Source organism: Schistocerca gregaria, chromosome 3 (assembly GCF_023897955.1).
Source record: "Schistocerca gregaria isolate iqSchGreg1 chromosome 3, iqSchGreg1.2, whole genome shotgun sequence".
In the NCBI taxonomy this organism is placed as follows: Eukaryota; Metazoa; Arthropoda; class Insecta; order Orthoptera; family Acrididae; genus Schistocerca; species Schistocerca gregaria.
In genome coordinates, this window is record NC_064922.1 from 936,125,397 (window position 1) to 936,138,958 (window position 13,562).

A 13,562-nucleotide genomic window follows, 5' to 3' on the forward strand; every position below is an offset into this window, starting at 1 on the left:
TCGCGAGGCAAAAGGAGGAGCTGCTGTAATAAAGCGGCAGCGGCATCATCAGGATCATCATAACGGCTGGGAGATATTGCCGATATGCTGATCCTTTCAGATGACGCTGATTCAATAGCTCCCTACTTAGCAATCATATACAACCGCTCGCTCACCGATAGATCTGTACCTACAGATTGGAAGAATTGCGCAGGTCGCACCAGTGTTTAAGAAGGATCCTAGGAGTAATCCATCGAACTACAGATCTATATAATTGACTCCGGTTTGCAGTAGGGTTTTGGAGCATATACTGTATTCAAACATTATGAATCACCTCGAAGGGAACGATCTATTGATACGCAATCAGCATGGTTTCAGAAAATATCGTTCTTGTGCAACACAGCTAGCTCTTTATTAGCAAGAAGTAATGGCCGCTATCGACAGGTGATCTCAGATTGATTCCGTATTTCTAGATTTCAGGAAAGCTTTTGACACCGTTCCTCACAAGCGACTTCTAATCAAGCTGCGTGCCTATGGGGTATCCTCTCAATTGTGCGACTGGATTCGAGATTTCCTGTCAGGAAGGTCGCAGTTCGTAGTAATAGACGGCAAATCATCGAGTAAAACTGAAGTGATATTAGGTGTTCCCCAGGGAAGCGTCCTGGGACCTCTGCTGTTCCTGATCTATATAAATGACCTAGGTGACAATCTGAGCAGTTCTCTTAGGTTGTTCGCAGATGATGCTGTAATTTACCGTCTAGTAAGGTCATCCGAAGACCAGTATCAGTTTGCAAAAGCGATTTAGAAAAGATTGCCGTATGGTGTGGCAGGTGGCAGTTGACGCTAAATAACGAAAAGTGTGAGGTGATCCACACGAGTTCCAAAAGAAATCTGTTTTGGAATTCGATTACTCGATAAATAGTACAATTCTCAAGGCTGTCGATTCACCTAAGTACCTGGGTGTAAAAATTACGAACAACTTCAGTTGGAAGGACCACATATATAATATTGTGGGGAAGGCGAGCCAAAGGTTGCGTTTCATTGGCAGGACACTTGGAAGATGCAACAAGTCCACTAAAGAGACAGCTTACACTACACTCGCTCGTCCTCTGTTAGAATATTGCTGCACGGTGTGGGATCCTTACCAGGTGGGATTGACGGACGACATCGAAAGGGAGCAAAAAGGGTAGCTCGTTTTGTATTATCACGTAATAGGGGAGAGAGTGTGGTAGATATGATACGCGGGTTTTTCGTCGCGGCGAGACCTTTTTACGAAATTTCAGTCACCAACTTTCTCTTCCGAATGCGAAAATATTTTGTTGAGCCCAACCTACATAGGTAAGAATGATCATCAAAATAAAATAAGAGAAATCAGAGCTGGAACAGAAAGGTTTAGGTGTTCGTTTTTCCCGCGCGCTGTTCGGGAGTGGAATGGTAGGGAGATAGTATGATTGTGGTTCGATGAACCCTCTGCCAAGCACTTAAACGTGAATTGCAGAGTAATCATGGAGTTGTAGATATGTCCCACGATCGTTGCTCGTCATTAGGTCATGTGGAGCAGACTAAGTCCTAATCCGTGAGTTGTTTTTAGGTTTTATTAAGTGCAGAATCTGGGAATAAGCTACTGCCTCTTTCGTATCGCTCGCGTAGGGACCGCACGCCTTCTAAAACGCGCCCGACTCCCGATCGTCCCCCCTGTGGGGTCGGTGACGTGTGGACAGCTGGCGACGGGGCGGGCCAGAGGCAGCCGTGGCAGGCGTAGCGGCCGAGACTGCGGCGGCCGCGCCGCGCCTCGCCACGGCCAGTCAGCTGCAGTATTGATCGCCGCCGACCTGCAGGCCGGGCGCGCGGCCTCGTTTGCCCCATTACTGCCCCCGCTGCCCCGGTACAATACCCTGCATCCCGCCGCGCATTCGGTTACCAGTGGCACGGAGCGCGGGGGCAAGCAGCTCGTCTCTCACTCTGCAAGCCAGGGACTACTTCACATTGCACCACGTACAAGCGTTTCCGCCCTTCCATTCGCGTATGAAGCACAACAGCTACATTCATGTCCCACAAAAATCAGGCTGCATTGTAACCATGTGACCGATTTTCTTTCTTACCCTGATAAGGTCCCAGCAGCGCGTCACTTGCTTCATGACGTTGTGGTCTTCAGTCCTGAGACTGGTTTGATGCAGCTCTCCATGCTACTCTATCCTGTGCAAGTTTCTTCATCTCCCAGTACCTACTTCTCAATCTGTTTATTGTATTCATCTCTCGGTCTCCCTCGACGATTTTTACCGTCCACGCTGCCCTCCAATACTAAATTGGTGATCCCTTGATGCCTCAGAACATGTCCTACCAACCGATCCCTTCTTCTGGTCAAGTTGTGCCACAAACTTCTCTCCAATCCTATTCAATACTTCCTCATTAGTTATGTCCTCTACCCATCTAATCTTCAGCATTCTTCTGTAGCACCACATTTCGAAAGCTTCTATTCTCTTCTTGTCCAAACTATTTGTCGTCCACGTTTCACGTCCATACATGGCTACACTCCATACGAATACTTTCAGAAACGACTTGCTGACACTTAAATCAATACTCGATGTTAACAAATTTCTCTTCTTCAGAAACGCTGTCCTTCCCATTGCCAGTCTACATTTATATCCTTTCTACTTCGACCATCATCAGTTATTTTGCTCTTCAAATAGCAAAACTCCTTTACTACTTTAAGTGTCTCATTTCCTAATCTAATTCCCTCAGCATCACCCGATTTAATTTGACTACATTCCATTATCCTCGTTTTGCTTTTGTTGATGTTCATCTTATATCCTCCTTTCAAGACACTGTCCATTCCGTTCAACTGCTCTTCCAAGTTCTTTGCTGTCTCTGACAGTATTACAATGTCATCGACAAACCTCAAAGTTTTTATTTCTTCTCCATGGATTTTAATATCTACTCCGAATTTTTCTTTTGTTTCCTTTACTGCTTGCTCAATATACAGATTGAATAACATCGGGGAGAGGCTACAACCCTGTCTCAATCCTTGCCCAACCACTCCTTCCCTTTCATGCCCCTCTACTAATGTAACTGTCATCTGGTTTCTGTACAAATTCTAAATAGCCTTTCGCTCCGTGTATTTTATCCCTGCCACCTTCAGAATTTGAAAGAGAGTATTGCAGTGAACATTGTCAAAAGCTTTCTCCAAGTCTACAAATGCTAGAAACGTAGGTTTGCCTTTCCTTAATCTTTCTTCTAAGATAAGTCGTTCAGTCAGTATTGCCTCACGTGTTCCAACATTTCTACGGAATTCAAATTGATCTTCCTCGACGTCGACTTCTATCAGTTTTTCCATGATAAGGGCACAAAACACTGTAAGAACACTCTAGAATTTGTCGCTCTGGCATCTCGTATGCCATTTACTTTACAGATGCACTACTCCCCAAAATCCTACTAACTAATCTGAGTGTTCCATTCGGTTTACCTAAACTGATTTTACGTTATCGTCCTACTTCATGTCCCTTCCTAGTAATCATCCTGAATACTGATACGGTGTGCTGTGCTCAAAATGTTTAGTGACGAATCCTGTAATCTCATACGGTAGGGTTATTTCTCTTTGTCATTGGTATTATCTTGTATTTACACACATTTAACCTATTCGCGTACAATGAGGGTACACCCTGCACAGTACGTGCTTCTTTCCTGTACTCACTGCTTTGTGTAATAGTTCTGCAACTACGACCGTAGTTGCAGGCTTGTGAAACTGAAACGGTAATTAGAGCTTACGTGCATTTCGTCTCCGTCTCGTGATCTCAGTGAGTGAGAACATGGCTCACCACAATGAAGCAGAAGCCACGAGAATTCGGCACTTTGGAAGTAGGCCACGAAGCGTACAGACGCAGCAAACGTGTGCCAATGCGACAGCAAAGCGTTGCTTCGATCTTATGTGAAGATATGTCAACGAGTACAAGAAGATACACTTACGAGCCAAAACATTATGATCACTGCCCGCGGTGAACTCGTATGCTGACTGGTGGCACTGAGGGCACAAGACGCTGTAAGAGGAGTATATGAGTGGAGCTGAGGCGAATGGGGAACCATTCTACCGACGATTAGTGGTGCAAGTGCGGAAATCCGCAGACTTCAGCATCATTGACAAAAGCCGGTTGTTGTGGCCCAGTGCCTGCGAGCGAGCATCTCGCAAATGGTGAAGCTGTTTGGCTGTTCGCTTGTTACTGTTGCGAACATATGTGGAGAGTGGTTGAAGGATGCTGAAAACAAGAGTAGGCGACAAGAAGTTGGGCGTCCATGCCTCATCACGGAACATAGGGATCGGAGGCTTGCCCGCTCTCTAAAGCAGGATAGGCTGCGATATGACGACAGAGTGCAGTGCTGTCACAGGCACAGGTGTTCCGCAGCACAGAACCCGTAGTGTTTCCACATTGATCCAACATCGTCAGTTATGATTCCAGTGGGCACGGGATCACAGAGATTGGACCGCGCATCAGTGGAATTGTGTCGCCTGGCCGCATGAATTCCGTTTATTATGAAATCAATCGACGGTCGGGTCCAGGTACGCTGTCGTCCAGGCTGCTCGAAACGTGTAGCGTGCCAGCTGGTGCGCTATCGGGCGCAAGCTCCGCGTCCACAAACCAGCCGCTCATACATCACGGGAAGTGTGACCTAGGCGTAGGCATCTTGTCACAAACCAGTGGAAACTTACAGTACTTGTCTAATGCATGGCAAGCAGAATCACAGCTGAACTGCTTTCGAACCGTGCTTTTAAGTAGGTGGTCATAATGTTTTGGCTCATCGGTGTATATTTCTGTCTTCTGGACGTAGCAATGGTAAATGCAGGCGCAGTTTACCACATACTGAACCCAGAACCCAAGAGGGTGGTTATTGAGAACAGAGTATTAGCTACTATCCTGAAACGGATGGACGTCGGCGATATTGGTATGTAAACCTGTGTATTTGGTATTTTACCTTTTTTGTAAGTATCAACCACTTGCAGTCGCAGGTGACGATTCGCCGCGCAACAGGTTCTCATTTAGTAAACGCTAGAAAAGAAGGTAATTCCACAGCGTATTCATTGTAAAAGCTCTGCACCCGCAATAATTCGTTTAATCTTGTTTTCGCACTCCCTACGGAAGTGCTGGTTACATGCGTGTAATGTGTTCCTAGATCGTTCACTTAATAATGGTCATTCAAAATCTGTAAATAGGCTTTCGCGGGATAGCTGGCGTCCATCTTCAACCGTCTACCACGCCAGGTTTTTGCATCTCAGTGACGCTCTCACGTGGGTGAAACAAGCCTGTGACCTTCAGCGTTGCCCATCTTCGTACGAATTCAATATCCTCTGTTAGCCGTATTAAGTACGGGTTCACAAGATTGTGCAATATTCTAGGATGGCCCGCATGAGTATTTCGTAAGCGTTCTCTTTGTGGACAAGCCGCATTTTCCCAGCATGCTGCCGATGAGCCCAAGTCTGCCACCTGTTTTACCTACGACTAAACCCCTGCCATCACTCAGTTTTCGTTGGCGCAAATTGGCGTACCCAGTCCACCCGTTATTCGTATAAGCTGACCGATTGCAATCGTGACGCATCGTCGTATGATACTCGTTTCCTACTGTTTGTAAAGTACAGGGTTTCACATCTCAACATTGAAATCAATTTACCAATGTTTGGTACATTTTGATCATGGCCGATTATGGTAAAAGCTGTCTTCAAGTCTGTTTTATAAATAAAAATGAATATTAGATAGTCGAAGTTTTCTACTTATTTGTATAAAACTCTTTAATATATATACAAAATACGGTCTATTGGTTCGTTACTGAGAACTCGTCAACGTTCTTTCGCCGCGCGAAGTGGCTGCGCGGTTTGAGGCGTCATGTCACGGACTGCGCGGCCCCTCCCGCCGGAGGTTCGAGTCCTCCCTCGGGCATGGGTGTTTGTGTTGTCCTTAGCATAAGTTAGTTTAAGTAGTGTGTAAGTCTAGGGACCGATGAGCTAAGCAGTTTGGTCCCTTAGAAATTCACACAAATTTTTTCAATGTTCTTCGCCATCAGTGTAGACACCAACCTTAAAATGGTGGCAGGGAAGTTTGCAGGATGGTGCCTACATGGTGCCTATGTAGGCGTTAAAAAAAAAAGAAAAGCTGTACATAGGAAAGAGGGTGAGATAAGCACAGGGATTCACAGTTGCCTAATGTGTGTTGCCTGCAACTTTTTTTTCCCTGCGTGAAAATGCCAAGCTCAACTTTAAAACATTCAGAATAATAGAAAATCTCAAACTTTTGGGGCCTGTTTTGAATGAATGAAATTGGCTGTTTGAAACAGAATCCATAAATATAGGTATATGTGTAGTCTAAATACTAAAATAACAATTATGGAAAATTGGAGATGGAATAACGACTACATTAAGGAAAGGACAGATTGCTACAGGAGACGTTCAGTTGCAGAGAGACACAACAAAGAGACTGCTGCACACCTGAGCTTTCGGCCACAAGCCCTCCTCCTAAAGTAGAAAACGCACACACATTCCTCTCTCATGTATTCTCTAGCCGCTAAGTTCGGACTATGTGATAGGAGCGGGCTGAATTTGAATGCGTTTCCTTCTTTAGAAGAAGCCTCAGTCACGAACAGTTGTGGATTTGTGACATGGCATCCAGAAAAATTCCATCGTTGTTTGGGGACATGACCTCCACGAACAGTTGCAAATGGTCTCAAAGTAGGCGAAGATCCAGAGGACCCAGTCCATTACAAGGAAACTCAGCCCACACCGTCATGGAGTTACCACCAGGTTGCACAGTGTCTTGTTGACAACCTGGGTTCAAATCGTGACTCATGTAACCAGGCCACGGTGTTCCAGTCGTCTAGGGTCCGACCGAGAAGTTAGTGTCCAGCAGAGGCGCTGCAGGTGGTGTGTTATTAGCAAAGGCACTCCCATCGGTCGTCTGCTGCCGTAGCCCACTAACACCAAATTTCGTTGCGTTGCCCTAACGGATACTCTGTGCTTATTTCACGCTGTGTTGCGTGTCTGTTAGCACTGGCAACTCAATGCACACACCGCTGCTCTCGGTTGTTAAGTGGAGGCCGTCACCCACTAAATTGTCCGTGGTGAGAAGGAATGCCTGAAATGTGTTGTTCTCGGCGCACTCTTGACACTATGGATCCCGGAATATTGAGGGCCCTGACGATTACCGAAATCGAATGCTCCATACGTCTAGCATCAATTATCATTTCGCGCTCATTGGCTGTTAATTCCTATCGTGCGGCCATAATCGCGTCAGGAACCTTTCCACATCAATCGCCTGAGTATATATGACAGCTCCTCCAATGCACTACCCCCATCTGTATGTGTGCACATCCCTATCCCCCGACTTTTAGCAGCTCAGTATACAGGGTGGCCATTGATAGTTACCGAGCCAAATATCTCACGAAATAAGCATCAAACGAAAAAAACTACTCAGAACGAAACTGGTGTAGCTTGTAGGGGGAAACCAGATGGCGCTATGGTTGGCCCGCTAGATGGCGCTACCCGAGGTCAAACGGATATCAACTGCGTTCCTTTAAATAGGAACCCCCTTTTTTATTACATATTCGTGTAGTACGTAAAGAAATTTGAATGTTTTAGTTGGACCACTTTTTTCGCTTTGAGGTAGATGGCGCTGTAATAGTCACAAACGTATAAGTACGTAGTATCATGTAACACTGCGACAGTACGGACGGTATTTGCTTCGTGATACATTACCCGTGTTAAAATGGACCTTTTACCAATTGCGGAAAAGGTCGATATCGTGTTGATGTATGGCGATTTTGATCAAAATGCCCAACGGGTTTCCTATGAATGCTGCTCGGTATCCTGGACGACATCATCCACAAATGATGATACCCAAGTAGGTGTTTTAGCTTTTGTCGCGGCTAATCCACACGTCAGTAGCAGACAAATTGCGTGAGAATCGGGAATCTCAAAAACGTCGGTGTTGAGAATGCTACATCAACATCGATTGCACACGTACCATATTTCTTTGTACCAGGAATTGCATGGCGACGACATTGAACGTCGTGTACAGTTCTGCCACTGGGCACAAGAGAAATTACGGGACGATGAAAGATTTTTTTTGCACGCGTTCTATTTAGCGACGAAGCGCCATTCACCAACAGCAGTAACGTACACCGGTATAATATGCACTATTGGGCAACGGAATATCCACGATGGTTGCAACAAGTGGAACATCAGCAACCTTGGCGGGTTAATGTATGGTGCGGCATTATGGGAGGAAGGATAATTGGCCCCCAATTTATCGATGGCAATCTAAGTGGTGCAATGTATGTTGATTTCCTACGTAATGTTCTACCGATGTTACTACAAGATGTTTCAGTGCATGACAGAGTGGTGATGTACTTCCAACATGATGAATGAATGTCCGGCACATGGCTCGCGTGCGGTTGAAGCGGTATTGAATAGCATATTTCATGACAGGTGGATTGGTCGTCGAAGCACCATACCATGGACCGCACGTTCGCAGGATCTGACTCCCCGGATTTCTTTCTGTGGGGAAACTTGAAGGATATTTGCGTTCGTGGTCCACCGACAACGCCTGACAACATGCGTCAGCGCATCGTCAATCCATGTGCGAACGTTACGGAAGGCGAACTACTCGCTGTTGAGAGGAATGTCGTTACAAGTATTGCCAAATGCTTTGAGGTTGACTAACATCATTTTGAGCATTTATTGCATTAATGTGGTATTTACAGATAATCACGCTGTAACAGCATGCGTTCTCAGAAATGATAAGTTCACAAAGGTACGTGTATCACATTGGAAAAACCGAAATAAAATGTTCAAACGTACCTACGTTGTGTATTTTACTTTAAAAAAACCTATCTGTTACCACCTGTTCGTCTAAAATTGTGAGCCATATGTTTGTGACTATTATGGCGCCATATGTCACAAAGCGAAAAAAGTGGTTTACTAAAACATTCATATTTCTTTATTACTGAACGAATATGTAATAAAAACTGTTGGTTCATATTAAAAAAAAAAAAAACTCAGTTGATATCCGTTTGACCTATGGCAGCGCCCTCTAGCGGGCCGACCATAGCGCCATCTGGTTGCCCCCTTCAAGCAAGAGAAGTTTCGTTCTTTGTAATTTTTTCGTCTGACGCTTATTTCGTGAGATATTTGGCCCGGTCACGTTCAATGGACCTCTCTGTATATGGAAAGTAGCAATGAGTCTTTTCCATTATACTGCGAAAAAAATTATTGTAGCTAATAATTTTATCGCTGTTTTGCTTTAGGGTATTGTTCAAATTTTATAAAACATAGTGACGACTCCGATACTGTGGGATAAATGACATTGCTCTTCTGCTGAAAAATGTCTGCGTTGTATTCAGTGGCTTCTTAGCTGCCTGAACTGCTCATGAATCCCTGTATCATTTGACATCTATGAATTAAATAAATAGTCGTTTTCGATTAATTAATACTTGCTTTATTTCTCAAAGACATCATGTGAGCTTTTGTATGTGCGAGAAGCTGCACAGAAAAGCGCAAATCGTCGTCTTTTTTCAACGTGAGTGTCAAGAAACTGAAACTACTAAATGTAAAACTATTGCGGTGAAATCACTAAGTGCAGGGTGTCCCACTCGAACCTCCCTGATTTCAAAGACCCAGGAATAAAGCAGTAGACAAGACAATGAAAATTGTACCGCATTGTAGAGCATCTCCAAGAGTTTATATTCCCGCGTCAGAAGTGCCAAATATCGTCGCCAAAGAGTAGCATGGTCGCATGAAGTGAAAATGGCTATCACGAACATGTTCAAAGACAACGTGCGGATTTTTCGGACACCAAATCCTACCATTATGCCTATTAACCCTTTCTGATAGATGAAAGGTTGCCTCACCTGAGAATAAACATCTTTCCATGAAGCTGGATCCATACCAATGCGTTGCAGCATATCCGCGAGCAAATTGTGTGTGGTTTGTCGTTCGGCGTCAGATGTTGCAGAATTTGCACTTCGTAAGCACACATACGAAGACGCCAGTGAACTTCACGATGCAATGTTGATCGAGGTACATAAAGTTGCCAAGATGCTTGACGAATTGACTTACGTAGGCGTCTGAGAAACGTTTGGCTGATGTCCTCCGCTCTGACTTCTGAAACTCCGTAAGGTGCACCGCCAGAATGTTTCAGAAGACTTCCTGTTGCCAGAAAAACTTCCTATACCATTCCTTAATTGTTTTCACATCATGTGGACCACATTCATACACACTACGATAATTTCTTTGCACAGCAATCGGCGATTCGTTTCTGCTAACCATACTGCTGCTTGGTGCGCGGCTGTGGAGTCGCCATTTACAAATCATGCGACCATGCTGCACCCTGGCGACGATATTGGTCAGTTCTGACGCGGGAATATAAATTCTTTGAGATGCTCTGGATGTGGTGCATTTTTCACTGTCGTATCTACCGCGGTTTTTCTCTCCTAGGTCCTTGGGATGTTTGAGTGGGATACCCTGTATAAATCAGTGTGTGGTTCGATAGCAGGACGTGAAACTAAAATATGAAAGCCCACAGTAACTTTGAGTGCCCTTGTCGTGCGTGAGGGACTTCGGTGAAAATTTCAAGTATTCTGATTGCCCAGCAGCGTCGTTGAACACAGAATTACCTCGACGTCCTTTGCGCTTCATACCCTCTTGGCTGTGTGGCAGATCTACATGCTGATGAAGGGCGCTTCAGCGCTTGAATGAGAGCACTCATTTAATCATACTGACAGTTAGCGGACCCTGTGAAAGCCGTTTAACTGCGCAGCAGAGGGGAAACTGAGGAGAATGGTGTCGAAAGCCCCTGGCGGTACGATTTGATGTGCTGAGGATCAATTGAAATGCTTGATTGGAGCAGCTATGATGGTAGAGAGAGGCGTTCAGCCGTTCTTTATCTATTTTTCCCCTCCCACCGCCTCCACCTCTTTTTCTTCTAACGTGTGTCTGCCTTAGCGTCGTTTCTTATTGTTGTAGCCTTCATTCCGAAGACGGTTAGGTGCAGATGGCGACGCTAGCTTACCCTGCACAAGCCTCTTTGCATAACAACCTGCATCCATTGAACTGTCTTATAGAAGTCAGATCTTTATTTCGCTGTAGCTATTATATGTTGCTATGTTTTTTTTTTTTTTCCTCCAAATTATCTCATGTAAGAAAGCGAAGTCAAGCTGTACGGTGCTTAAACTCACACTCCCCCCCTCCAACTGACTATTCTTTTATGTCTCATGAAAACTTCTATCGACTGATCTCGTCTTTTAGTCTAATTGTGCGATAAATGTCTTTCCCGCTCTGTTCGATTCAGTACTTCTTCGCTAGCTATTCCGATCAGTAGATCTAAACTTACGCAGTTCTCTGTAGCATGAAATTTCAAAAGCTCCGAACCTCTTCTTATATGAATTGCTTACGGTCTACGTTGCTCTTCCGTACAAGGCTATCGTCGGAAAAGGCCTAACGCTTCGGTTAAATTCGATGTCAACAAATTTCTCGTTTTTAGAAAAGCCTTTGTTATTGCCAGTTGCATTTTACGTCTCTACTTCGTCCATTATCAGCTTTTTTTATCTCATTTAATTCGACTGCATCTCATAGCCTTTGTATTACTTTAGTTCATGTTCATCTCGTTTCAACTGCTGTTCAGTTATTTGGTGTCCCTGACAAATTACAATGTCATCGGCAAGCCTCAAAGTTTTTATTTCTTGTCCTGAAATTAAATTTGCCTCTCAGATTTTTAGTTGGCTTCCCTTTATTGCGTGTTCAGTATACAGATTGAAAAATTTCGAGGAGTGGCTCCTAAAGCATCACCTCGTATTCGTGTTCCTCGACCCTTTTAACTGCAGACTGGTTTCTTTACAAGTTTTAGACAACCTTCGCTCTCTGTGTGTTATCCGTATTACATTCAGAATTTCGAAGTGTGTAGTCCACTTAAGTTCCAAAAGCTTAGTCTAAATGTACAAATTCTATAAACGCAGGTTTACCTTTCTTTAACTTATCTTCTTGGATAAGTAGCGGTGTCCGTGTTGCTTTGCAAGTTCGTACATTTTACTGGAGCTCAAACTAGTGTTACCCAAGATCGGCTTCATTCTGTAAATAGTTCGTGTCAATATTTTTCATTCATGACTTATAAAACTGAGAGGTTGGTGGTATTCACACCTGTCATCAAGCATGCCCTTTTTGGAATTATCAAATTATTCTTGAACTGTGAGGGATATTTCGCATCTCTCATCCGTCTTGCATACTAGACGGAATAGTTTTGTCGTGAGATGTTCTCGTAGGAATCTCAACAGTTCGGTTGTTAGTTCCAGGTGTCTCGTTGCGATATCTTGTTCCCCAGAACAGTGATGTTTTAATTTAGCGTCACAAAAACAAAACAGATAAAAAAATCTACAAGAGGCGCTTGTTTTCACCAAGGCGTAATTCTGTTCAGCGCCGTCGCGCTGCAGGCGGCAGGAAATTGCGAAGCAGCCACGCATGTTGTCGGCCCTCACGTTTCCCGCTGTGGAGCCCGGCCGGCCGGCGGCGGCGGCGCCCTTCAAGTTTGCCCGTAAAGTGTAGGAGGAGGGCGACCCCTGGATGAGCAGCACGCGCATGCAGCCATCGTGACGGCCACAGCTGGGGCGACACCTGCGGTCGCCATGGCGGCCAACCAGATAGCGCAGGTGAGTGAGCGTGCGTGCGTGCGCCAGAGCGCGCATGGCCAGCCGTTGGAACGTGAGGTCAGAAGAGGGGCCGCCCGTCGAGGAATGTGCGTCTACTACGAGACTTGAAAATACCACAGCTCGTGATACCGGCTCTCACCAACTCTGCAACTTGTCAAAACTGACCTTAAGCCAATATCTATGTAGGGGCCTATCCTTGTGGATCACTGTAGTGTTGCACGGGTTATGTGTGGAAAAGGAAAAAAAATGGAATGTTCACTACCTAATAATACAATTGATACCTGCTGGAGAAATCGCTAGGTGTTTACGACACAAATTTTTTCACTACAGACCATTAAAATTGCTACACCGAGAAGAAAAGCAGAGGATAAACGGGTATTCATTGGACTAATATATTATACTAGAACTGACATGTGATTACATTGTCACGCAATTTGAGTGCATAGATCATGAGAAATCAGAACCCAGAACAACTGCCTCTGGCCGTAATAACGGCCTTGATACGCCTGGGCATTGAGTCAAACAGAGCTTGGATGGCGTGTACAGGAACAGCTGCCCATGCAGCTTCAACACGATACCACAGTTCATCAAGAGTAGTGACTGAGGTATTGTGACGAGCCAGTTGCTAGGCCACCATTGACCAGACGTTTTCAATTGGTGGGAGATCTGGAGAATGTGCTGGCCAGGGCAGCAGTAGAACATTTTCTCTATCCAGGCCCGTACCGGACCTGCAACATGCGGTCGTGCATTATCCTACTGAAATGTAGGGTTTCGCAGGGATGGAATGAAGGGTAGAGCCACGGGTCGTAACACATCTGAAGTGTAACGTCCACTGTTCAAAGTGCCGCCAATGCTAAGAAAAGATGACCGAGACGTGTAACAAATGGCACCCCATACCATCACGCCGG

General features: G+C 45.1%; 1 protein-coding gene across 5 annotated transcripts in view; it reads left to right on the forward strand.

The window, feature by feature from the left end:
* Nucleotides 1–13,562, forward strand: part of LOC126355833 (transmembrane protein 47) — a 361,809-nt gene that overhangs the window by 279,931 nt on the left and 68,316 nt on the right. The window contains exon 2 of one of the 5 annotated variants that reach the window (XM_050006284.1): nt 12,423–12,654. The exons of the other annotated variants lie outside the window; for them this stretch is intronic. Within the exon in view, the coding sequence (XP_049862241.1) occupies nt 12,631–12,654 (24 nt within the window). The 5' untranslated portion in view covers nt 12,423–12,630. The remainder of the gene's footprint in view (nt 1–12,422; nt 12,655–13,562) is intronic. 5 annotated transcript variants of the gene reach the window in all.